At 40.7% G+C, this 26,777-nt stretch overlaps 1 protein-coding gene across 2 annotated transcripts in view; it reads left to right on the top strand.

The window, feature by feature from the left end:
• Positions 1-26,777, top strand: part of LOC144610097 (vinculin) — a 103,604-nt gene that overhangs the window by 38,873 nt on the left and 37,954 nt on the right. For both annotated transcript variants that reach the window (XM_078428638.1, XM_078428639.1), the window contains exons 5-11: positions 1,483-1,605; positions 2,590-2,750; positions 14,486-14,576; positions 14,742-14,889; positions 15,318-15,471; positions 19,672-19,847; positions 20,145-20,335. In XM_078428638.1, the coding sequence (XP_078284764.1) occupies positions 1,483-1,605; positions 2,590-2,750; positions 14,486-14,576; positions 14,742-14,889; positions 15,318-15,471; positions 19,672-19,847; positions 20,145-20,335 (1,044 nt within the window). The remainder of the gene's footprint in view (positions 1-1,482; positions 1,606-2,589; positions 2,751-14,485; positions 14,577-14,741; positions 14,890-15,317; positions 15,472-19,671; positions 19,848-20,144; positions 20,336-26,777) is intronic.

The following is a 26,777-nucleotide window of genomic DNA, read 5'->3' as shown; positions in this document are numbered from 1 at the left end:
TATTTTGATGAAATTATGGCTTCATGGAGAAAGGAGAAATATTGATGCTGGAGAAAAGTAATTCTTATTTTAACTTCCAGTTTACATTCCTATCTCCAGATGCATAAATATGCCGTGTGGATGGAGTTTAAGTGACCAGCAAATGTATTTAATGTTCTCTATAGATGGAAAGTTATTGGAGATGTACAACAGATGGGAAAGTAGGACATTTTGCCCGTTGAACTTGCTGAACTATTCATTGTGACCACAAATGATACTTGTCTCAACATGATGATCTCTCTTCACACTCACCCTCTCCTTAGCCGTACCCCTCCCCTCCCCTCCCCCCCCCCCCCCCCCCCCAATCCAGGCCCAAAGATGCTTCCATTGCTGAGTGAGAAGATTTCTCATTATCTCTATGCTAAATGTCTTGCTCCATATGCAGCAGCATAACTTGGCTGCAAACAAAGAACCCATAGATAACATAATAAACAGAAACGTTCAGTAAATTGAAAAAAACCCAGTATTAGTGCATAAATCGCGAAGTCCCTAGTGCAACCAAGAATTTGTAGTTTGCTGTTTTCTTGATGTCAAGAGCAAGATGGTTGCTGGGAAGACGCTGTTCCTGAATCTGGAGGTTATGCTTTTCATACTGCTATGCCACCTTCCCAATGGTAGGAGGGAAATCTGATGCTGGCTGCCTTTTTGAGACAGGGCCTCCTGTAGAGGGAGGTTAGTACCCGTGATGGACCAGGCCGTGTCCACCATATTTAGTAATCTCCTTCATTCCTGCGCATTCGATTTACTGAACCACACCACGATACAATCAGTTAACATGCTCACATGTAGAAATTCACCTTTCTCGGGCAAGTGTGTCTAGCTCAGTTAACTAACTTTATTAATGTGGACGTTGGGCCGAATGGCATTTTCCATGCTGTCTCACTATCAGCTTTGGCTCTGAGATTTAAGGTGAGAAGGGAAAGATTTAAAAGGGGCCTGAAGAGCAACCTTTCAACACAAAAGGTTGTGGGTATATGGAATGAGCAGATAGTAGAAGCTTTAGAGGCAGATAAAATGACAATGTTGAAAAGGAATTGACGAGGATGCGTGGATAGCAAAGGTTTAGAGGGAAATGCTCCAAACACAAGCAAATGGACCAGCTAGGGTAGACATCTTGGTTAGTATGGACGCATTGGGCCAAAGGTCGTTTCCATGCTGTATACCTATTGAGTCGAGTAGTAGTTCTACTCAATAACCAAAGTCTCTATTTTGCCCTGATTTATTTTCACCCACATGTTTAGACCGTAATGTTGTATCCTTAATGTTTTGAGGTGGTAATGGTTTATTCTTAATTGTTAACTGTATGTTTGTGTTGTCATTTGTGAGCGGAGCACCAAGACACATTCCTTGGATATGCACATACTTGGCCAATAAACTTATTCATTCATTCATTAGTATATGTATTAATTATCCCTTTCTTCCTTCATCGCACCATGAATTAAGGAATGACCAAAATGGCGAAAATGATTGATGAACGACAACAGGAACTAACTCATCAAGAGCACAGGGTAATGCTGGTGAATTCCATGAATACTGTGAAAGAACTTCTTCCTGTACTCATTTCAGGTAAATATCTTTTTCACATTTGGATAATAGCCTGCTGCCTGGAAATGTCTTTGAGTTGGTCTGTCCATCGATCTCCAGCAGTGTGAATAAAATTTGAAAATATATTTGATTTATTTTTTTGGTGCTATCCACCTCTCACTGCTTCATTAATTTCTTTTATCATTCTTCAAATCTAATCAAATTTGAGTGCATATAACGTGTCAATGTGATTTGCTTTTGCAATTAAATTGACCCTCTGAGTTGCTCCAGCACTCTCTTTCTTTGTAAACCAACATCTGCAGTTATTAGGACACAGAACAATGCAGCACAAAAACAGGCACTTCTGCCCACAATGTCTGTGCCAAACGTGATACCTCTTATCTACCTGAACATAATCTATAACTCTCCATTCCTGCATACCCACGTGCCTATCCAAAAGTCTCTTAAATCCCACTATTGATGCACAGATCCCTGCGGTATTCCACTGGTTATAGACCCCCAGCATAAATATTGTCCTTCTACCACAAACCTCTTGCTTCTATTAGTAAGCCAGTTCTGTATCCATATGACCAAGTCACAGGTAATACTGTAAGACACAGTATCCATATGACCAAGTCACAAGTAAGATACAAGCATCTTAATCTTCTGAATGAGTCTACAGTGGGCTGGTAGTAAGGTATCAAATACCTTACTAAGGTATGAAACTAATGTACCTTAGTAAGGTATCAAATACCTTAGTAAGGTATCAAATACCGTACTAAAATCCATGTAGACATGTAGTATCTGACTTTTTTTTCTTGCTCTGAATCAAATCTTTATTACTTTATTTCAATGATCCATTAATTTCTTGAGTTTTGGCAGTTAGCATGATTGTACTTGAAGGTACAATCAAGGTTCTAATGAATAGGATTATGTTTTTGAAGCACAAATAATGTGTGTATGCTTGTGGCTGTATATCTTGTTGAAATGCTTTAAATGTAACTTTAGAATATTTATGCTTTGCAGCCATAAAGATTTTTGTGACTACTAAACAATTCAAAAACCAGGGAATGGAAGAAGCTTTAAAGAACCGTAACTTCACTGTGGAAAAGATGAGTACTGAAATCAATGAGATAATTCGCGTGTTGCAGCTAACATCTTGGGATGAAGATGCTTGGGCCAGTAAGGTAAATTTGAACGTCGTGACAGGAAATAATGGAAGTGCTTTATAAGAAATAACTTGAGTGTTAAGGTGTTTATTTACTTTTCTATTGACCTATAATATGCTTTTGGATCTTACTCTTAATCGGGTAACGATTACTTGGTTCTGATAATATATATGTTCCTTCACTGGAGTGTTTGTATGTGTAGACCTTTTATATCACGTCTTATATTTTTCACCATTTCACTTTTCTAAAAAATCTTGGGTGAAGTGCCAGGTATATATTTTTTATTGGGCTACAAACAATAAGAACATGTGAAACTTACTTATTTACTTGTTACTGCAGAAAAGTACAATAGAATGCCAAGTCATCATAACGTGCGAGCATGTCTATTCAGGTGAAGTGCCTGTCCCAAGGCAGGATAGTATATACTTTCCCTTCTGATATCCATTGAACGTCTGGCCAAACAATTATGAATTTGCAACGACTATTAACTTTAGATGCAGCTTGATATACTTAGTATGTTTTTATATTGTTATAAATGTGTCAGTGGACAATAAATAGATTTATCATAGAGACCTTCCTGTAAATCTTCTGCCGCATTTTGTGGTCAAAATATTGCATGTTTCATAAATTTTATTTTATATTCATTTTCTTCTTTGATCATTACAAACATCTTATTTTTACCCTTTTCTTTGTTTCTTCTTCATTCTCCCTTGTAGAAGGTAAGCTCACTTTTGTTTTCTTTGCTTTTCTGCTGAAGCATGTACTGAAAGAATGCAAGTAACTGCCTTGTGTGTGGTGCAGTTTGCTTCACTTAATGTCATGGCCAGCAGATGCTGAACACAATACCTAAAATTTAAATCTGCTGTTAGGTTACATATCTGGAACTTTTTCAACTACAAACCATGATTTGACCATGCTTCTTAAAGCTTTGACATGATCTGGTTTTGGCATGATTCCTAAAATGCCACTCTTAAAGTTTTATTATAGCAAAAGTAGAGGAGAGGTGAACTTAAGGATCAGGCATGACCTCTTAATAGAATAATATTAAAAATAGTTTAACACTGCTCCTTATTGGTCAAATGCAGTGTCTGGTTACTGATCCATTGGGGACAGTATTCTCCTTATTTACTCTGTCAAAACCTTTGTTGATTTGAAATATCTCGATCAAATCTCTTAATTTCTCTGTTCTAAAGCGAACACCTGCCTTTTCAAATAGCTGAACCCTTTCATCTCTGCAACAATTCCCGTAAAGCTTCTCTGTACTCTCTCGTGGTAATAAATCCCCTTAAATGTGATTTACAAACAGTACTCTAACTGGGGTGTGATCAGTGTTTTATAGAATCCTCTAGTCTAATTCAACACTTGTAGGCTGCATCCATTAAAAAAACTTATTGTTTACACTTATTTTAAAGACGTATTTTAGCTTGTTTTTCAGTACCATGTGTTTTCACAGTCAGACTCTGTTTATATAGTCACTTTAAAATTGTCCTTTTGATTTATATTGTCTATCCCCATTCAGAGCAAAATATTTCATTCTGCACTTGTCTGTTAAATGTCATCTGCCATATGTCTGCTCATATTACCAGCCATTCTGTCCTTACAGATCAATTGCAATCCTTCTCATTGTCTGTCTCCTATCAAAAAAAAGTTCCATATGAACAGCAAAGGTTGTAATGGTGCGCTGTGTTACCCAGTGGCCTACCAGAAGGGTGGCTGTCCCAATAGCAAATCTCTCAAGTATCATCATTAGGCCTCGCTCCAGTTGGCTGCTATTGTTTTCTGACTCTTTGCTAGTTTTGTATCTGCTCAGCAAACTGCTTGAACCTCGGATTTGTCCTCAATTTTATTATACAGCATTTCATCAGGTGACTTGATAGCTTATTAATTCTTTATTTTGGAACCGAATATTGCAGTCGGAGCAAATATTTGTAGCCCATCTCTAATTGTCCTTGAGAAGATTGTCATGAAGCTTCTTAAGAGTCACACAGTATTGAAACAGGTCCGGCCCAACTTGTCTATGCCGTCAAATATGTCTCATCCATGCTAGTCCCATCTGCCTGCATTTGGCCCATATTCTTCTGAATCTTTTCTTTCCATGTACCTGTCCAAGTGTCTTTAAAGGTGGTTATTGTACCTGCCCCAACTACCTCCAAAGGCATCATCGCATTCCCTATAACCACCAGACACTGTGTGAGAAAGTTGCTCCTCAGGTTCCTATTAAATCTTTCCTCTCTCATCTTAGATTATTAAGGGGTTCGACACGTTAGAGGCAGGAAATGTTTCCAATGTTGGGGGAGTCCAGAACAAGGGGCCACAGTTTAAGAATAAGGGGTAGGCCATTTAGAACGGAGATGAGGAAAAACTTTTTCAGTCAGAGTTGTAAATCTGTGGAATTCTCTGCCTCAGAAGGCAGTGGAGGCCAATTCTCTGAATACATTCAAGAGAGAGCTAGATAGAGCTCTTAAGGATAGCGGAGTCAGAGAAGGCAGCAACGGGGTACTGATTGAGAATGATCAGCCATGATCACATTGAATGGTGGTGCTGGCTTGAAAGGCTGAATGGCCTACTTCTGCACCTATTGTCTATTAAATCTTTGTCCTCTGGTTCTTGATTCACTTACTCTGGGTAAAAGTATTTATGCATTCACCCTATCTATTCCCTTCATGATTTTATACACCTCTGTAAGATCATTCCACAGCCTCCTGTGCTCCAAAGGATAAAGTCTTGGCCTACCCAAACTTTCCCTAGAGCTCAGACCTTTGGGTCGTGGCAACATCCGTGTAAATCTTTTCTGCACTCTTTCCAGCTTAATAATATCCTGTAGCAGGATGACCCAAACTGAATACAGTACTCCAAATGTGGCCTCACCAATGTCTTGTACAACTGTAACATAACATCTCAACTTCTATACTCATTACCCTGACGGATGAAGGCCAATGTATCAAAAGCCTTTTTGACCACCCTAACTACCTGTGCTGCGACGTTCAGGGTACTCTGTACTTACACTCCTAGATCTCTGTGCTCTACCACGCTCCCCGGAGCTCTGCTATTCACTATGAAGATCCTGCCCTGGTTTGCCTTAGTTATTTTTATTTTAAAACCAATGTTGGCTTTAATTTAGGAACATTTTTCAAAATTAATTCTGTTTGAGATGAACATATTTAGACATTTATTTTGTCTCTATTTTTAAACTGACTGGGATTAATTTGGCTCATGTATCAATCTCCCCTCGGGTGAGGAGAAAGGTTGAAATCATGTAATTGTCTTTCCAACTTGTGGTAGAGCAAGATTTGAAAATTATGGTTCACAATTTCTCCCTTGTTTCCTCAATAATCTAGGAAGCATCCCATCCACACTGGGTAACATTACTACTTTAAGTGCAGTCAACTTTTTAAATGATTCTGGTTTACCTATTTTTTTAATCCTATCCAATCTCTCAACCACCTCTTCCATCACTGTAAATAACCGACAGTTAAAATATCTGATGCAGAGGATTCTTTCAGTTTCTCTGTCATGCCATCTCCATCAATCAAGGACAATTTTGGTTCCATTCTTCCATCGTCTACACTTTGATTGTTTTTAAGAACTGCTCTTTGTGCTGTAAATATTGCAGGTAGGATTAGGTTCATTGCTATGATCCAGTAATCAATTACAATTTTGTAGCCTTGACACATTGAAGTAGCATTTAAAACATTCTAAAGGAGAATATGATGGTGTAGTTATAAGTGAATTGATAAAAGATTCATGGAAAACTAAACAAAAATTCACACCTTTTTTTGTTTAGTCTGAGAAACAGAACTTGGACATATTGTGAATTTTACCTGAACAGCAAAGCTTTTAGATTAACATAGAGGTCCTGCTCAAGGGTTGATGTATTTTTTTTTTTTTTTAAAGGAAACACTGCTTGTGTGTGCTTCTAACATGAGGCTGTAGTAATTTGATCTTTTATATTCACAGTTCTAACTATGCATCCAGGAAGTGACTTGGACTGCATTAGTTTAGATAAATTTCTGGATAGAGGTAATGTCAATGAAAGTTTTTCTTCTTTCAATCTGGACACAGCCTATTAATTCATGCAATTCAGTGTATAATTTCCATTTACACTGAATAGTTTTTTTTTAATCCTTGCATTCCAGTTGAAAGTTTTTTTGAAAGCATATCAAATTATCAGCTTGTCTAAGAATCTCATTTATTACAATTTGGTTATAGTTTAACTTTGAATCAAAATACCAAATCTTAGTGCAATATCGTACTGATGTTGAGGAGGTATTTTTGTTGAATATGTTGAGTTCGCTTTCTTTCCTGCATTACAAAAAAACTAAAGGTTAGGATGAGTATTGAGGTAGACCTGCTCTGTAACCAGTTAAGAGTATAGCACAGTTTAATCCGCAGCTACACCACAGCAATTGTAACTCTGTTTTTTACTTGTCTAAAGCTGAGTACTGTGCATTTTTAAATTGGGGAATTAAAATAGTTATAAAAAAATGGCACACTTGTTATTGCTCGATTTTCACTGAGGACAATTTGCCATGAGTATCGCTCCACCCAGCCACTCGTAGTAAATTCCATTTGGTCCTAAGATTAAGGGCGGCACGGTGGCGCAGCGGTAGAGTTGCTGCCTTACAGCGAATGCAGCGCCAGAGACTCGGGTTCGATCCTGACTACGGGCGCCGTCTGTACAGAGTTTGTACGTTCTCCCCGTGATCTGCGTGGGTTTTCTCCGAGATCTTCGGTTTCCTCCCACACTCCAAAGACGTACAGGTATGTAGGTTGATTGACTGGGTAAATATAAAATTGTCCCTAGTGTGTGTAGGATGGTGTTAGTGTGCGGGGATCGCTGGGCGGTGCGGACTCGGTGTATCTCTAAATCTAAAAAAAAATAAAAATCTAGATTGATTAGTAGGACTAGATGTTACAATCCCTAAGGTTTGCACTACAATTGACTGGTGTTGTTCTTGGGGGTGACCACTAGGTGATGTTGCTACCATTCAGACACATCTTCAGTTGTGTACCTCAACGTCACTGGGTGTTTTGGCCTTTTATCACAAGACACCCTCAGTCGAGGCAGGCCCACCACAGGGTGATCAGCCCTGGGTGTGTGTCTTATGTTTAGCCTCTAGATGGTCACGTGGCAACCCAGACAGTATCTCTTCTTTTCAGCCACAGCCAGTGACTGCTCCGTTCGGCGGCATTTGCAAGTTCTTTGATTGCCCTCCTTTGGGCCTGCCCTCTGACTCCAACTTCCCTCAGGAGCCTTGCAATGGAACTGGCTACAAAGCCCCTGCAACCCACCTCCACTGGACACACTCTTACACTCCAACCTCGCTCCTCTGCCTCTATTGCAAGGTTGGAATATCTCAGCCTTTTCCTTTCAAATGCCTCGTCCACAGCCTCCTCCCAGGGCACTGTCAGCTCAATGATGTAAACACGCCGACAGGAGCTGGACCAGAGGACGAGGTCTGGTCGCAGGTTGGTAGCTGCGATTTCAACTGGGAAGGAAAGCCTCTGGCCTAGGTCAACCCGCATTTCCCAGTCTCTGGCTGCGCTCAGTGGGCATGAGTTGAGAGGCGAGGTGGTGGTCTTCCGTTTCTCTCCTTCCCGGATGAACGAATGGATTTGCGGGAATGTTAGCTGGGCATTGATAGGCATGGCGTTGGTGGTAACTCTCTTGCACTCGAGTGCAGCTGCCAAACACCTCAGCACCTGGTTGTGTCGCCAGGTGTATCTGCCTTGTGTTAGGCTGGTCTTACAACCGACCAGGATGTGCTTGAGGTTTGCTGGAACTGCACACAGGGGGCAGGCTGGATCCTCTCCCAGTCAAAGATTTAAGTTTATGGGAGAGGGAAGGACATCATATGTGGCTCTGATAATAAAGCTCAACATACTTGACTCCATGTTCCACAGCTCACTCCATGTGAACTTCCTCCTCTCAATGCCATCCCACCTCATCCAGCGGCCTTGCTTCGCTTGAGATATGGCTTTGGCACACCTGGCTGCTGCTTCTTGGCGGCGCACCTCCTCCACCACCAGGTGCCGACGTTCAGCTGGAGTAGCCTTTTGCCAGGTAGGTTTCATTGCTCCTAAGACAAAGCCCCCTCGACCTTGTTGGACATGGCCCACTATGTCCCGGTGTCGGAGGGCAGATTTTGCGTCCTGTACCACTGCTGCTGGAGTCCATTTCTTCCCTGTTGCTAGGGTTGGAGCCACACCTCTAACTATTGGGTCCCGGGATTCTGTTAGTGTCATGTCCAGTCTTGCTTTGGCGCATTTGAATTCCTCCACCAGGCTTGAGACTGGCAGTGAGAGGGCTCCATTCCCATAGAGTCCTATACTGTTGAGGCATCTCGGTAGCCCAAGCCACTTCCTCACTTGTGAGTTCACAAGTCTCTCCAGCTGGTTGATATGGGATAAAATTGTCCCTAGTGTGTGTAGGATAGTGTTAGTGTGCGGGGATCGCTGGGCGGCGCGGACTCGGTGTATCTCTAAATCTAAAAAATAATAAAAATCTATGAAGCAATTGGAAATGGTCAGTGCATTATTGTGCCAAGTGCTGGCTGGGAAATAAGCGACAATTATTAAACACATTAGTATTTGAGCTAAAAATGACAAGATTTTGCTTCCAACTGTCACATTAAAGTACTTTTTCTACTGCACCAGTGTCTGAATCATTCTTTTTGTTTACAACTATTATGTTGATTTGTAATGGAGCACCAATTTGCTACAAATGACACTGAAGGAAGTGTATAGAACATCAGAGTTGGTGTAGTTCCATCCAGAATATGCTATTTTTTTCAATTGGAGAAGAAGCACATGCTTTCCTGTGTTCCTTTGCTGCACCACATTATGCTTTAATTAAAAAGACACTTTTCAGATGATCACTGCTTGATTATCACAGCATCAATATGGTTGCGATGAATTAATTATGCTTTCACAAGATTATTTTGCATGCTTGACTGAAGAAGGTTATGCTTGAGAAAGACAGATGAGTATATAGGCCCTGTTTGTTTAATAACCAGGGGATGCAACTTGCCTGGAAAAAAAAGTTTCATTTCCTTTTACAGACAATGACAAAACAAAAACTTTGAAAGATCTGCCAAGAAATTAGTTTTGAAAAATTCTGAAATTGATTTTAAGGAGCTCTGAAATGTTTGTTTATTTTCTTATGTACTTCTTTCATTATTATCACTATTATCAAACAAGTTGCTTCTCAAAATATAAAATCCTTGTAAATTTGCTTTCCAAATGTATTTTATAAGTTTGCAATAACTTTTTATTTCACATCAAATTTAATCTTTTAATCAAATTACCACAGAGGCAATTTGTGAAAAATTCCATTTTGTAAAGTTTGTGCAATGAAATCAGACCAATAAATTATATACACATATGGTTCACATTTTAAAAAGTGCTCTGCCTAATTCTTTGTTGCTTTTTAAATTCTTTCATATGCAAGGGCATTGGTAATGTGAAGTAATTTGGTTCAATTGCCAAAAAATACTAAATCAACAGCATTAACAAATATAGTAATGTTTCAGGCTTGCATTGAAAATAAAAATATTATCCCAACCAACTCATCTCCAAACTTGTGGAAGTTGGAGTCAGTACTCCCCTCTACAACTGAATTTGACTTCCTGACCAACAGACCACAATCTGTGAGGATAGGTGATAAATCCTCCTCCACGATTATCCTCAAGACAGGTGCCCAGCAGGGATGCATTTTCCGCTCCCAATTATATTCCTTATATGCACATGACTGTGCAGCCAAATACCAATCCAACATAATTTACAAGTTCGAAGACGACACTGTCATGGTGGGCCGGATGTCAAATAATGACAAGACAGAGAACAGTAAGGAGATTGGAAACCTGGTGCCAAGACAACAAGCTCTCCCTCAATGTCAGCAAGACGAAGGAGATTGTGACTGACTTCAGGAAGCAAAGCAGTACATTAATGGCTCCGAAGTAGAGATGGTTGATAGCTTTAAGTTCTTAGGAATAAACTAGACCAAGTTGGGCCCAAACCTCCTGTATTGGTGCAGCACCCTCCCCTCCCCCACCCCTCCCCTACTTTCTCCCCTTTCTGCCCTTCCCCCCCTCCCCTCCCCCATGTAGATGATGCTCAGCGTGGCTGAAGGGCCTGTTTCCACGCTGTATCACTATGACTCTGAGTATGACTTAATTGTGAGTTAGAATTAAGTGGTAATGTTAATGAATAATGTACCAGGTCATGCTGAATCTGGCCTGGCACCTGGAATCAATGCTCTCATCTGTGCTGATTGGAGAGCCTACGACGATGATCCCATATGTTTACAGTGATGATCCCATGTGTTTGGAAGTAAGACAGCAAACATCTTCATGGCTTTTGAGTCTGAAATTACTTACTGCTGAGATCCTGCTACCTGTGCTTTGCCTGGATAAAGCTGTGGAGCAGTTCAATGGGTAATAAATGCTTTTGACATTTAGAGACATTAATAAGGATTTGAAAAGGGAACTCAAGGTGAAGGAACCATTAGGAGGTAGTAACCATAATATGATAAGTTTTAATCTGCAATTTGGGAGGGAGAAGGTAAAATCAGAAGTGTCAGTATTGCAGTTGAACAAAAGGGACTATAGAGGCATGAGGGAGGAGCAGGCCAAAGTTGACTGGAAAGGGACCCTAGCAAGGATGACAGTGGAACAGCAATGGCAGGAATTTCTGGGAATAATCCAGAAGATGCAGGATCATTTCATTCCAAAGAGGAGGAAAGAGTCTAAGGGGAGTTAAGAGGCAACCGTGGCTGACAAGGGAAGTCAAGGACAGTATATATAAAACTAAAAAACAGTATAAAACCAAAGGGGCCACAGTCTAAGAATAAAGGGGAGACAATTTAAAACTGAGATGAGAAACTTTTTCACCCAGAAAGTTGTGAATTCGTGGAATTCTCTGCTGCAGAAGGCAGTAGAGGCCTATTCGCTGGATGAATTTAAAAGAGTTAGATGGAGCTCTGGGGCTAGCGTAGTCGAGGGATATAGGGAGAAGGCAGGCATGGGTTACTGATTGTGGATGATCACAATGAATGGTGGTGCTGGCTCGAAGGGCCAAATGGCCTCCTCCTGCACCTATTTTCTATGTTTCTAGAAGACGTAGCAAAGATGGGCGGGAAGCCAGAGGATTGGGAAACTTTTAAAGAACAACAGAAGGTAACTAAAAAGGCAATATGGGGAGAAAAGATGAAATACGAAGGTATACCAGCCAAGAATATAAAGCAGAATAGTAAAAGCTTCTTTAGGTATGTGAAAAGGAAAAAATCAGTTTTGACAAATGTGGGTCCCTTGAAGACAGAAACAGGTCAATTTATTATGGGGAACAAGGAAATGGCAGACGAGTTGAACAGGTACTTTGGTTCTGTCTTCACTAAGGAAGATACAAACAATCTCCCAGATGTACTAGGGGACAGAGGATCTAGGGTGACGGAAGAACTTTAGTCAGGAAATGGTGTTGGGTAGACTGATGGGACTGAAGGCTGATAAATTCCCAGGGCCTGATGGCCTGCATCCCAGGGTACTCGAGGAGGTGGCTCTAGAAATTGTGGATGCATTGGTGATCATTTTCCAATGTTCTATAGATTCAGGATCAGTTCCTGTGGATGGGAGGGTAGCTACTGTTTATTGTACTTTTTTAAGAAAGGAGGGAGAGAGAAAGCAGGGAATTATAGACCAGTTAGCCTGACATCTGTGATGGGGAAGATGCTGGAGTCAATTAGTAAAGATGTAATCGCGGCGCATTTGGATAGGAACAGGATGGATGGATCCAAGTCAGCATGGATTTACGAAGGGGAAATCTTGCTTGACTAATCTTCTGGAATGTTTTGAGGATGTAACAAGTAAAATGGATAAGGGAGAGCCAGTGGATGTAGTGTATCTGGACTTTCAGAAAGCCTTTGATTAGGTCCCACACAGGAAATTAGTGGGCAAAATAATTGGTTGGCAAACAGGAAACAAAGAGTAGGAATTAATGGGTCCCTTTCAGAATGGCAGATAGTGACAAATGGGGTGCCGCTAGGCTTGGTGCTGGGACTGCAGCTATTTACAATATATATATATATTTGATTTAGATGAAGGAATTAAAAGTAACATTAACAAATTTGCAGATGACACAAAGTTGGGTGGCAGTGTGAACTGAGGAGATTGCTATGAGGATGCAGGGTGATGAGGATAGGTTGGGTGTGGGCAGATGCATGGCAAATGCAGTATAATGTGGATAAATGTGAGGTCATCTACTTTAGTGGCAAGAACAAGAAGGCAGATTATTATCAGTCTGAAGAAGGGTCTCGACCCAAAACGTCACCCATTCCTTCTCTCCAGCGATGCTGGCCTGACCCTCTGAGTGACTCCAGCATTTTGTGTCTACCTTCGATTTAAACAAGCATCTGCAGTTTTTTTTCCTATTATCTGAAAGTTGTCAGATTCAGAAAAGGGGAGGTGCAACGAAACCTGGGTGTCCTTGTACATCAGTCACTGAAAGTAAGCATGCAGGTACAGCAGGCAGTGAAGAAAGCTAATGGCATGTTGGCCTTCATCACGAGTGGATTTTATAGGAGCAAAGAGGTCCTTCTACAGTTGGTCAGGGCCCTTTTGAGACCACACCTAGTTTTGTGTGCAGTTTTGGTCTCCTAATTTGAGGAAGGAGATTGTTGCTATTGAGAGAGTGCAGCGTAGGTTCACGAGGTTAATTCCCGGGTTGGCGGAACTGTCATATGATGAAAGAAAGGAACGACTGGGTGTGTATTCACTGGAATTTAGATGGATGAGAGGGGATCTTATAGAAACGTATAAAATCATTAAGTGATTGGACACGCTAGATGCAGGAAACATGTTCCCGGTGTTGCGTGAGTCCAGAACCTGTGGCTACAGTTTAAGAATAAGGGGTAAACCATTTAGAACGGAGACGAGGAAAAACATTTTCACCCAGAGAGTTGTGAATTCTCTGCCTCAGAAGGCAGTGGAGGCCGATTGACTGATGCATTCAAAAGAGAGTTTGATAGAGCTCTTAGGGCTAGCAGAATCAAAGGATATGGGGAGAAGGCAGGAACGGGGTACTGATTGTGGATGATCAGCCATGATCGCATTGAATGGCAGTGCTGGCTCGAAGGCTCGATGGCCTAATCTGCACCTATTTTCTATGTATTAAAAAAATTGATATAAAAATAATAAATATACAATACAATATTTAAAAATCAGTTACATTCAAATAACAGCTTTCACTAACTAAATCGACTTTTCATGGATTTGTGAGCTAAAGAAAAAGTTATGATGAACGTAGTTATGTATTGCATTTCCCCATAAGCGAAATTAAAAAAACAGCTAACAGCACATCTTCATAAACTATGTAATGCTAATCGGTACATAGTCCTATTATTTTAGTGGAAGGTGTTCTGAATTGACAATAATCAGAAAAATGTTAGAAGTTTTTATTTGCGTGCAACTATTTATTTTGAGGCAATCATTGGCGTTTTTAACTTCCATAATGAGGAATCATTTGTCAAAGACTTGCCTTTCTGTTACAAATGTTATTTTTCACTTGAAGGTAGAAGTGAATCCAAATGTTCAGACATTGAAAATTTCTAATGTAATCAGCCAGACGGGGACAAAAAACAATGTGTTAAGTTTGTTTTCCTAACATTAGTGAGGACTTAATTTTCAATTTGAGTGCAGTCCTTCTTCTGTTCTTGAACTTTCAATTGATAGCATATTCTTGACTGATGTCTATTTGAACAGGACACTGAGACCATGAGAAGAGCTCTAGCTATGATCGACTCAAAGACAAACCAGGCTAAAAACTGGCTAAGAGATCCTAATGCACCTCCAGGTAATAATAATAATTGGTGGTACTAAAAATTTTCAAGTATTTCAGTTGTCTAACATACTGAAATAATATTTTACCAATTTTTTTTATTGGCTCTTTGGATGTATTTATTGAGTATTGAAATTTATTGAGTATTGAAAGGCTTATCTGATCTGCTGTGTGATTTAGGTGATGCTGGAGAGCAAGCCATCAAACAAATATTGGATGAAGCTGGTAAAGTTGGTGAACTGTGTGCAGGCAAGGAGAGGAGGGAAATTCTGGGCACCAGCAGGGCTCTGGCTCAGATGACTGACCAAGTATCTGAACTTCGAGCTAGGTAACATGAATGAGATACTTCAAAACTTGACTGTTGAAATAATTAATCAATTTTACTTTATATGGTACAGTGCTATTGTATATTTGAAGTACAAAGGCAATTCATTTCTTTTCTTGCCTTCCATCACAGTGAGGGGGTGTCTGGAGGAGTCACTGTGATGGATGTTTGTGTTAAAATTGTGTGTCTTGTGTCTTTTACTCTGTACTGTTGTGGCTGCGTGGCAAATGATTTTCGTTCAATTCATTTTGAATTTGTTCTTGCGATAATTCCATGTTGTAATAGGAAGAAATAATCAACGTGGTCAGAAAAAAAGGAATAATTACAGTAATAAGCTGCACAGAAAAAGTGCCCTGCAAACCACATATAGTTTAAATTTGTGTTCTGTATATAAGAGCGCTGATAACGTTGGGTGTAATTTTTAACTCTAGAGGTCAAGGTACCACACCTATTGCCATGCAGAAATCACAGCAAGTATCCCAAGGGCTGGATATGTTAACAGCAAAAGTGGAAAATGCAGCCAGGAAGCTGGAAGCCATGACTAATTCAAAGCAGGCCATTGCCAAGAAAATTGATGCCGCTCAGGTAATATTCTTAAATTCTTGGATTCTGCTTCATCTGAAAGTTCATATGCAGATAAAGATGTTTTAAAGCTGAGTATTGCAATCTTGCAATGCCAGATATGCAGGTTAAAATTAATCTATGTTTTTTGAATTTGTGACTTGCTAATATTTCTAGAATTTTATCTGTTTTCCCATTTTACTGCTGTGTAAAGCTGAGGACCTGCTACAAATCTAAGCCAAGGGTCTGAAGAAGGGTCTCGACCCGAAAAGTCAACCATTCCTTCTCTCCTGAGATGCTGCCTGACCTGCTGAGTTACTCCAGCATTTTGTGAATAAATACCTTCGATTTGTACCAGCATCTGCAGTTATTTTCTTACACTAAGCCAAGGGGCAATTGCTTATTTGCAAATCTTGATGTCACTTACTGTAGTAACAGCCAGTGGATGCAACAGAGATCCATGAAAGTGTTTGTTCATTCATTCTTTCCCAAATTTGCGGTAGCATCGTTGACAGCTATACAACAGGTCATTATTTAACACTGGTATTGAACCACGTTGAAGAACAGTCAGTCAGCTCACTGGTTGTCGTGTTCAAATCAAGAAAAGATCTGCAAAGTAACGCAAAGTTACTGCCAACATTTTCAGGCATGTTTTGGATCCTTACAGGTCAGCAACCCTTGGCAGAGATCTTTCCAGGATTGACTCTGTTCTACCATACTCACATTTAGATCGAAGAGTGCATCCATGTATGAAAAGATTGTGTAGTTCCATGAAAATTAATTTTTGCATCATATAATTTATTCAAAAAAACGATGTGCTGGAGGAACCTAGTGGGACATGCAGCATCTGGGGAGGGAATGGAAATAATGTAGAAAAGTCCAGACTTGAAATGTCATCTGTCAACTTCCCTGCTTGAACCGCTGAGATGCTCCAGCAGAGAAGGAGCAAAGGCCATTATTTCAATAGATCTGGCCCATGTGTATTTTCCTTGGGGAGTTGATTGAACGTAGAGCATAGAACAGTAGCATTGGAACAGGCTCTTCGGCCCACGATATCTGTACCAAACATGATGCCAGGTTAACCTAATCTCCTCTGCCTGCATGTGATCCATATCCTTCCTTTTCCTGCACCATTATCCTATGTGCCTCCACCACTGCCCTTAGCAACGTTTTTCAGGCATCCGCCACCTTCTGTGTAAAGAAAAAAAAATTGCCCATCACATCTTTAAACATGGAATTCATTATCATTGGAATGCGTTGGTTGTGAAGGCCAAGTCTTCGGGTATTTTTAAAATGGAGATTGGCTTGTATTTGATTAGTAAGGGTATTAAAGGTTACGGCAAGACGGCAGGGAATGGGGCTAAGAGGGAAAGATAGATCAGCCATGATTGAATGGCGGAGTAGGCTCTATGGGCCGAATGGCATACTTCTGCTCCTATGACTTTGCCCCACTCATCTTAAAGCTATGGTTTCTTGTCTTTTTTATTTCCACCCTGGGAAGAAGGTTATGATAGGTAACCCTATCATAGCCCCTCATAATTTTATATACACCTGTCAGGTCTCCCTGCAACCTAAGCAGGACAATAAACAAGAATACCGAAGGGTTAGGACAGAAGAGTCCATGGTTGCACTTAAAAATGATTTACTTGCACAAAACTGGGAATTAATATATAAAGAAAATGACGAATTTTTAAGAATATTTAAAATACTATATGATAAAAATTGTCCAATGAAACAATATTGTAGAGAAATAAAGTATAAAGATAATCATTGGATGTCAAAAGGATTGCTAAATGCCTGCAAAAAGAAAAACACACTATACAGAGAATTCATTAAACATAGAACTATAGAAGCAGAAAATAAATATAAGAAATATAAAAACAAGTTAACTAATATGAGAAATTGTAAGAAAGAATATTATAATAAACTATTAGAAAACAATAAACACAACATTAGGGGTATATGGAATATATTAAACAGCATAATTAGAAATAACTCTAGACAGATTAATTACCCGCAGTATTTTATAGAAAATGATAAGACAATAAATAACATGGATGACGTGGTTAATAAATTTAATAATTTTTTTGTAAGTGTTGGACCTAATTTAGCAGAAAAAATCCCAGATCCGGTGACATCTAATGATAATCTTATAGAAACGAATCCAAGTACAATGTTTCTTAAACCGGTAGAAGAAATGGAGATTGTAGATATTGTTAATAAATGCAAGAATAAAACATCCACTGATTATAATGAGACAGATATGAAAATAGTAAAAAAGGTAATTGATGGGATTTCTAAACCACTAACACACATTTTTAACTTATCATTACAAACCGGTCAATTTCCCAATAATATGAAAATAGCTAAAGTTATTCCGCTGTATAAAACTGGAGATAAACACCACCTCACAAATTACAGACCTGTTTCTCTCCTCCCACAGTTCTCTAAAATTCTGGAAAAACTTTTCGTCAACAGATTAGACAATTTCATAGATAAGCACAATTTACTCTCTAATAGTCAATATGGATTCAGAAGTAACCGGTCAACATCACTAGCTTTAACTGAACTCATTGAACAAATCACAAATTCTATAGATAAAAAGAAATATGCTGTTGGGGTATTCATTGATCTAAAAAAAGCATTCGATACAATAAATCATGAAATATTAATCAATAAATTGGAACTATATGGGATTAGGGGGTTGGCTTTAGAGTGGGTTAGAAGTTATTTAAAGAACAGGAAACAATTCGTGAAGATGGGAGAATATCAGTCTGGATGTTTGGACATTGTGTGTGGAGTCCCCCAGGGGTCAGTGTTGGGTCCTAAACTCTTCATCATCTACATCAATGATATATGTAAATTATCAAAAATATTGAAATTCATCCTATTTGCTGATGACACTAACATTCTTGGTTCTGGTGAAAATTTACAGCAACTTTTGGACAGTGTCACCTCAGAATTTTGCAAAATTAAAAAATGGTTTGACATTAACAAATTATCACTAAACTTGAGCAAAACAAAAATTATGATATTTGGGAACAGTAAAATAAACAATCAAGCACAGGTACAGATAGAGGGTGTTAACATAGAAAGAGTAAATGAAACTAAATTCCTTGGGGTGATAATAGATGAAAAAATTTGCTGGAAATCTCACATTGAACATATCCACAGTAAAGTATCTAGAAGCATTTCAGTTCTGGCCAAAGCAAAACATTTCCTAGATAACAAATCACTTCGCATTCTGTTCTGTTCACTAGTTTCACCTTATTTAAGTTACTGTATAGAGGTGTGGGGAAGTACATATATAAGTTCACTACAACCACTATTCATACTGCAAAAAAGAGCCATTAGAATAATTCATAATGTCGGTTTTTGTGAACACACCAACTCATTATTTATAAAGTCTAAAATAATCAAATTTTATGACATTGTGGAATATCAAACAGCTCAATTCATGTACAAAGTGAGAAACAATTTGCTACCAAGTAACTTACAGGAAATGTTTTATGAAAGAGAGGGGGGGTATAATTTAAGGGGAACATTAAATTTCAAGATTCGCAATACTCGAACAACAATGAAAAGATTTTCTATATCAATCAGTGGAGTAAAGCTATGGAACAGAATGAATGCGGAATTAAAACAATGTTCAAACATCATCCAGTTTAAAAACAAATATAAACACATGATTTTTTCTAGGTACAGTGAGGAGGGGGATTAACAGTCACCAGGGGTCTACATATAATAACACATCATTATTTAAATAAGTATATCTATATGAACATATAAGGGTGTATGAGTATTTTTGTATTAATATCTGATACTTGATAAATATTGATTAGGGAATGGGGGTAGGATTAAATAAGTTCACACTTCTTCCTACTCCTTTTCGCACATGTTAAGTAATGGATGAAATTCCTTGTATTTCTTCTGTTTTTTTGTTTATTTTGTTTTTTTAATTGATGTCTTTTAACATGTTCGAAATGAAATGAAATGAAACCTCTGATGTTCACAAATTGCCTGTTGATGATTTAAGAAATAGTGAAATGGTTAATTATTTCCATGAGAATTGTTAGAATTTAAAAATCAGAGCATGTATGAACAAAATAGGAGCAGGATTATGTGCAATGGGATTATCAAAGAAGAGTGGTAATATTAAAATGTGTAACATTTTTCTTGAACTTATTTATTACATAGTCCAATATGGCTTTGCTTTTTATTTAGAGTTGGCTGGCTGATCCGCATGGAGCTCCAGAAGGAGAAGAGCATATTCGTGGTATTTTAAAAGAAGCTAAAAAAATTGCAGATCTTTGTGAAGATCCAAAAGAACGTGATGACATACTGCGCTCAATGAATGAAATAGGAGCACTGACTGCAAAGCTATCTGACTTGAGAAGACAGTATGTATTAAAAAATTGCTGACTACACTATACAGGATTTCTTGTTCAAACTCAAATTTATCAAGTCTTACCCATTTAGAATGAAACATTCACTCTGGGTTATAAACTGTCTGTGTTGCCCTAATTAGCCTTAAATATCCACACAGTTCCATAAAGTGATTGTAAAGAATTTAAAATTAATTTCACTCATTAATCCTTAAATGCACTTTACATCCAGAGCTTGAACAATTTTTTTTTAAATTACTCCTTCTGATTTTGTATTATGAATTTGTGACCATGACTTTTTGTGCTTTCCAGAGGAAAAGGTGACACTCCTGAAGCCCGTGCTTTGTCCAAGCAAATTGCAACCACATTGCAGAACCTGCAGACGAAAACAAATCGTGCAGTGGCCAATAGTCGGCCTGTAAAAGCAGCAGTGAATTTGGAGGGGAAAATTGAGCAAGCCCAGCGCTGGATAGATAATCCGACGATGGATGACCGTGGCGTGGGTGAGTATTCAGATGGTGATATCTCATTTTTAGGCGGCTGCACTAAGATATCTTACTTCATGTTATGTGGCAAATTATTTAATAGGAGGAAAAATATTTATCTCTTAATCTCGTGTTTTCATTGCACAGGTGATCCCAAGTAACAGCTGTTTAAGGTTACAGAAGTTTGCCTTAGAGAATTCACAAATTACTGTTCAAAAATGAGAGGTACAGAATAGTAATTCAATCTCGTGGAATTTATGGGGGAAAAAATCAATATATCAAAATAAAATAATTTTTTTCGATTCTCATTTCTTGACACATGCGCAGTTGACAGCTTTGCATTACGGAAAATCATGACAGTTTTTGCCATTTTCTAGAAACGCAACCTCCCCCCACAAGGTAGGGGTGCCTGAACACAAATTTTTAAATGTCTATAATTCACGGAAATAAAAACATGGTAACTGCTGTAATCAAATGTAAACTCATCTGAATTTATACAGTGTCCTCCATAATGTTTGGGACAAAGACCCATCATTTATTTATTTGCCTCTGTACCTCACAATTTGAGATTTGTAATAGAAAAAAAATCACATGTGGTTAAAGTGCGAATTGTCAGATTTTAAAAAAGACCCTTTTTATACATTTTGATTTTACCATGTAGAAATTACAGCTGTGTTTATACAGAAACCCCTCATTTCAGGGCACTATAATGTTTGGGATACATGGCTTCACAGGTGTTTGTAATTGCTCAGGTGTGTTTGAATGCCTCCTTAATGCAGGTATAAGAGAGCTCTCCGCACCTAGTCTTTCCTCCAGTCTTTCCATCACCTTTGGAAACTTTTATTGCTGTTTATCAACATGAGGACCAAAGCTGTGCCAATAAAAGTCAAAGAAACCATTATGAGATTGAGAAACAAGAATAAAACTGTTAGGGACATCAGCCAAATCTTAGGCTTACCAAAATCAACTGTTTGGAACATCATTAAGAAGAAAGAGAGCGCTGGTGAGCTTACTAATCACAAAGGGACTGGCAGGCCAAGGAAGACCTCCACAGCTGATGACAGAAGAATCCTCTCGATAATAAAGACAAATCCTCAAACACCTGTCTGACATATCGGAAACAATCTTCAGGAGTCGGGTGTGGATTTGTCAATGACCACTGTCCACAGAAGACTTCATGAACAGAAATACAGAGGCTGCACTGCAAGATGCAAACCACTGGTAAGCCGCAAAAATAGGATGGCCAGGTTACAGTTTGCCAAGAAGTACTTAAAAGTGGAACCACAGTTCTGGAAAAAGGTCTTGTGGACAGATGAGACGAAGATTAACTTGTATCAGAGTGATGACAAGAGCAAAGTATGGAGGAGAGAAAACTGCCCAAGATCCAAAGCTTACTACCTCATCTGTAAAACACGGTGGTGGGGGTGTTATGGTCTGGGCATGTATGGCTGCTGAAGGTACTGGCTCACTTAACTTCATTGATGATACAACTGCTGATGGTAGTAGTATAATGAATTCTGATGTGCATCGACACATCCTATCTGCTCAAGTTCAAACAAATGTCTCAAAACTCATTGGCCGGCGGTTCATTCCACAGCAAGACAATAGACAATATGTGCAGGAGTAGGCCATTCGACTCTTCGAGGTAGCACCTCCATTCAATGTGATCATGGCTGATCATTCACAATCAGTACCCCGTTCCTGCCTTCTCCCCATACCTCCTGACTCCGCGATCTTTAAGAGCTCCATCTAGCTCTCTCTTGAAAGCATCCAGAGAATTGGCCTCCACTGCCTTCTGAGGCAGAGAATTGCACAGATTTACAACTCCCTGACTGAAAAAGTTTTTCCTCATGTTTGTTCGAAATGGCCCACCCCTTATTCTGAAACTATGGCCCCTGGTTCAGGACTCCCCCAACATTGGGAACATGTTTCCTGCCTCTAACGTATCCAATCCCTTAATAATCTTATATGTTTCAATAAGGTCCCCTCTCATCCTTCTAAATTCCCAAACATACTGTTAAAGCAACAAAAGAGTTTTTCAAAGCTAAAAAATGGTCAATTCTTGGGTGGCCGAGTCAATCACCCAATCTGAACCCAATTGAGCATACTTTTTATATGCTGAAGAGAAAACTAAAGGGGACAGGTAGTGTCCCCTTCAGAATGGCAGGCAGTGGCAAGTGGAGTGCCGCAAGGTTCGGCGCAACTATTTACAATATATATTAATGATTTGGATGATGGTGATGGAATTAGAAGTAACACTAGGAGGTTTGCTGATGACACAAAGCTGGGTGGCAGTGTGAACGGCAAAAAAGATGTTAGGAGGTTGCAGGATGACTTGGACAGGTTGAGTGAGTGGGCAGATGCAGTATTATGTAGATAAATGCAAGTTCAAAGTTCACGTTCAAAGTTCAAAAACACTTTATTTGTCCAGGTGGTGCAATTTACAAAGTCTAGTACAAAAACTATTTTTTGGGGGGGGGTGGATTAGCAGGGGTGGTTGGGAGTTGAGGAGCTGAACAACCTTGGGGACAAAGGATGCCCTTCTCCTTCTTACAGCCTGGGTAGGAAGTCGTCCTGAGGGGAGCCACTCAAACGCAGAGAACAGGACGTGTGAGGGGTCCTGTAAAATCCTGCCAGCTGACCTTGGCATCTGCTGGTCGCATAGGGTAGAGAGAGAGGGCTCTGACAGGTAGTCCAATACTTTTGGAACAGACTTTAGCTGCACTCTGCAGGTGGTTTCTGTTCTGAAGGCTGATGGAGTGGAACCAGCAGGTGAAGGAGAACGTGATGACGCTCTCAATGAAGGAGTAGTAAAACGTTATGAGGATGTCCTTGCTGACCCCAAAGGAGTTGAGCTTCCTCAGGAGATACTACCGCTGCTGGCATTTCCTGAGGATACCCTCTGTGTTGGAGACAAATTTCAGCAGGTTGTCTAAGACTGTGCCCAGGTACTTGAATTCCTCAATAATCTCCACAGGCTTCCCGTGGATAGTGGTGATGACTGCCACAGCCAATTCCCTCTGCTTATTGGAGAAGGTCACTACCATCTCCTTGGTTTTGTTTGCATTTAGTTCAAGACAGGAGGTTATCCACTTTGGCAGTAAAAACAAGGAGGCAGATTATTTTCTCAATGGTTTCAGATTAGGTAAAGGGGAAGTGCAACGGGACCTGGGGGTCCTTGTATAACCAGTCACTGAAAGTAAGCGTGCAGGTACAGCAGGCAGTGAAGAAAGCTAATGGCATGTTGGCCTTCATGACGAGAGGATTTGAGAATAGGAGCAAAGAGGTCCTTCTGCAGTTTACAGGGCCCTGGTGAGACCATATCTGGAGTATTGTGTGCAGGTTTGGTCTTTTGAGGAAGGACGTCCTTCCTATTGAGGCAGTGCAGTGCAGTGTAGGTTCACGAGGTTAATCTCTGGGATGGCGGGACTGTCATAGGAGGAAAGATTGGAAAGACTAGGCTTGTATTCACTGGAGTTTAGAAGGATGAGAGGGGATCTTATAGAGACGTATAAAATTATAAAAGGACTGGACAAGCTAGATGCAGGAAAAAAGTTCCCAATGTTGGGGGAGTTCAGAACCAGGGGCCACAGTCTAAGAATAAAGGGGAGGCCATTTAAAACCGAGGTGAGAAGAAACTTTATCGGCCAGAGAGTTGTGAATTTGTGGAATTCTCTGCCACAGAAGGCAGTGGAGGTCAATTCACTGGATGAATTTAAAAGAGAGTTAAGGGCCTGTCCCACTTAGGTGATTTTTTAGATGATTGCTGGCGACTGTCAAAGTTGTAGCAGATCACCGAAAAAATTAGACCTACGACAATGTCCATGACAATGACCACGACAATGCCCGCGACAAGCTAAGACAACCTACCACATAGGCGACGGCAAGCTGACGACAACCGGCGACTCAGTCTTCGCTACCCAGGATGTCCACTACGACAGGGACCACGGCAAGCAAGACAACCAATGAAAACCTGCACTTATGTGGAGGTGTCACAAGCACAACTCACACGTGAACAAACCGACAGCAAGGTCCGTCCATTGAAATTTCTAGGTATATTTTGCATTCGTGTGAAGTGTCCGTTTAAAAAAAAAAGACTTTGGCATGCAGTTATCCATCTTTCATAGGAATATATTGTTTTTGAATAACGTTGATTTTGGTGATTTAAAAAAAAATAGGAGTCGGAATTTATTGAATTTCTAAGTAATTTATCATGACATCTCATTCAAAGATTTTAGTCGCATTCATTTTGACCATTAAAATCAAACGCTGACACGGCCAAAGGCCACACATAGACAGACACTACTAACACAAAGATAAACTGAGTTTTACTGCTATGCTGTTTGTAGGGGGTATGCACACCTGACCATAAGGACAGCAAGACCATTTCACACGTCACTGTCCTTTGTGGTCAGGTGCGCATACCTCCTACAAACAGCATAGCAGTAAAACTCAGTTTATCTATGTGTTAGTAGTGTCTGTCTATGTGTGAGCTTTGGCCATTAATAAACGTAGTGAAATGCCTGTGTATGTGCTTGCCTCATTGATCTAAATAAATGAATGAAAAGTGTTCTCATAGCGCAGCGCGTGTGTCAGCATTTGATTTTAATGGTCAAAATGAAGGCGACTAGAATCTTTGAATAAGATGTCATGATAAAGTACTTAGAAATTCACTAAATTCCGACACCTATTTTAAAAAAATTCACCAAAATGAACTTTATCATGACATCTCATTCAAAGAGTTTTTGCATAAAGTTCATTTTGGTGAATTTTTTTTAAACAGGTGTCGGAATTTAGTGAATTTCTAAGTACTTTATCATGACATCTCATTCAAAGAGTTTTTTGCATAAAGTACAGGTGACAACCTTGCAAACCTGGGGACAGCAAGCGACAGCGCCCGCAATAAGCAGCGATACCTGCCGACAAGCCAGCTGTCGCCGAGAAATTTCATACCGGATGATTTCTCAGCGACGCGCCGAGATCCACTATGATTCTTTGAAGACTCCTCACAATCATGCCCGCAACACCCTGGCTAACTGTCGGCGACAGCCTAGTCGCCGGCAGTCGCCTTAAAATCGCCTAAGTGGGACACGCCCTTTAGATAGAGCTCTCGAGGCTAGTGGAATCAAGGGATATGGGGAGAAGGCAGGCACAGATCACTGATTGTGGATGATCAGCCACGATCACAATGAATGGCAGTGCTGGCTCGAAGGATCAAATGGCCTCCTCCTGCACCTATTTTCTATGTTTCTATGACTATAACATAACAGGTATAACAACAGGTATAACAGAGCTTTATTTGTCGTTCGGTACCGAAGTACCGAACGAAACTACATAGCAGTCATAGAAAAAAAAAAAAAAAGAACACAAGACACATAACCCCAAAACAAACGTCCATCACAGTGACTCCAAACACCCCCTCACTGTGATGGAGGCAACAAAACTTCCCCTCTCTTCCCCACGCCCACGGACAGACAGCTCGTCCCCGACCGACCCGCACAGTCCCCGCACCGGGCGCTGAAACGTCTCGCGGCCGAACCGGGCGATGAAAGGCCCGCGACCAAGCCTTGCGCAGCTAAGTCCCGCAGCCGAGCCGCACCAGCGGTGAAAAGTCCCGCAGCCGAGCCGCACCGGGCGGTGTTAAGTCCCGCAGCCGAGTTGCACCGGGCGGTGTTAAGCCCCGCAGCCGAGCTGCACCGGGCGGTGTTAAGCCCCGCAGCCGAGCTGCACCGGGCGGTGTTAAGCCCCGCAGTCGAGCCGCACCGGGCGGTGTTAAGTCCCGCAGCCGAGTTGCACCGGGCGGTGTTAAACCCCGCAGCCGAGCTGCACCGGGCGATGTAAAGTCCCGCAGCCGAGTTGCACCGGGCGGTGTTAAGCCCCGCAGCCGAGCTGCACCGGGCGGTGTTAAGCCCCGCAGCCGAGCTGCACCGGGCGATGTAAGTCCAGCGGCCAAGCCGCACCGGGATGTAAAGTCCAGCGGCCGAGCCGCACCGGGGGATGTTAGGCCCCGCAGCCGAGCCGCACCCCGCGCCGTGAGGAAGAGAAAAGTTCCCCACACCCACCCACCCACACCCACCCCCCACACACCACCACCCCCTCCCACACATACACAACCAAAAAAATATATATAAAAATCATCCCAACACCGACACTCAACAAAAAAAAGACGGACAGACTGCTAGTCAGCCGCTGCCGTTAGGCGCCGCCACAGAGCTTTATTTGTCGTTCGGTACCGAAGTACCGAACGAAACTACATAGCAGTCATAGAAAAAAAAAAGAACACAAGACACATAACCCCAACACAAACGTCCATCACAGTGACTCCAAACACCCCCTCACTGTGATGGAGGCAACAAAACTTCCACTCTCTTCCCCACGCCCAGGGACAGACAGCTCGTCCCCGACCGACCCGCACAGTCCCCGCACCGGGCGCTGAAACGTCTCGCGGCCGAACCGGGCG

The sequence above is a fragment of the Rhinoraja longicauda genome, chromosome 35 (genome assembly GCF_053455715.1).
Source record: "Rhinoraja longicauda isolate Sanriku21f chromosome 35, sRhiLon1.1, whole genome shotgun sequence".
Taxonomy (NCBI): Eukaryota; Metazoa; Chordata; class Chondrichthyes; order Rajiformes; family Arhynchobatidae; genus Rhinoraja; species Rhinoraja longicauda.
The sequence above is the reverse complement of the archived record's forward strand: the minus strand, read 5'-3'. Positions and strand labels throughout refer to the sequence as shown.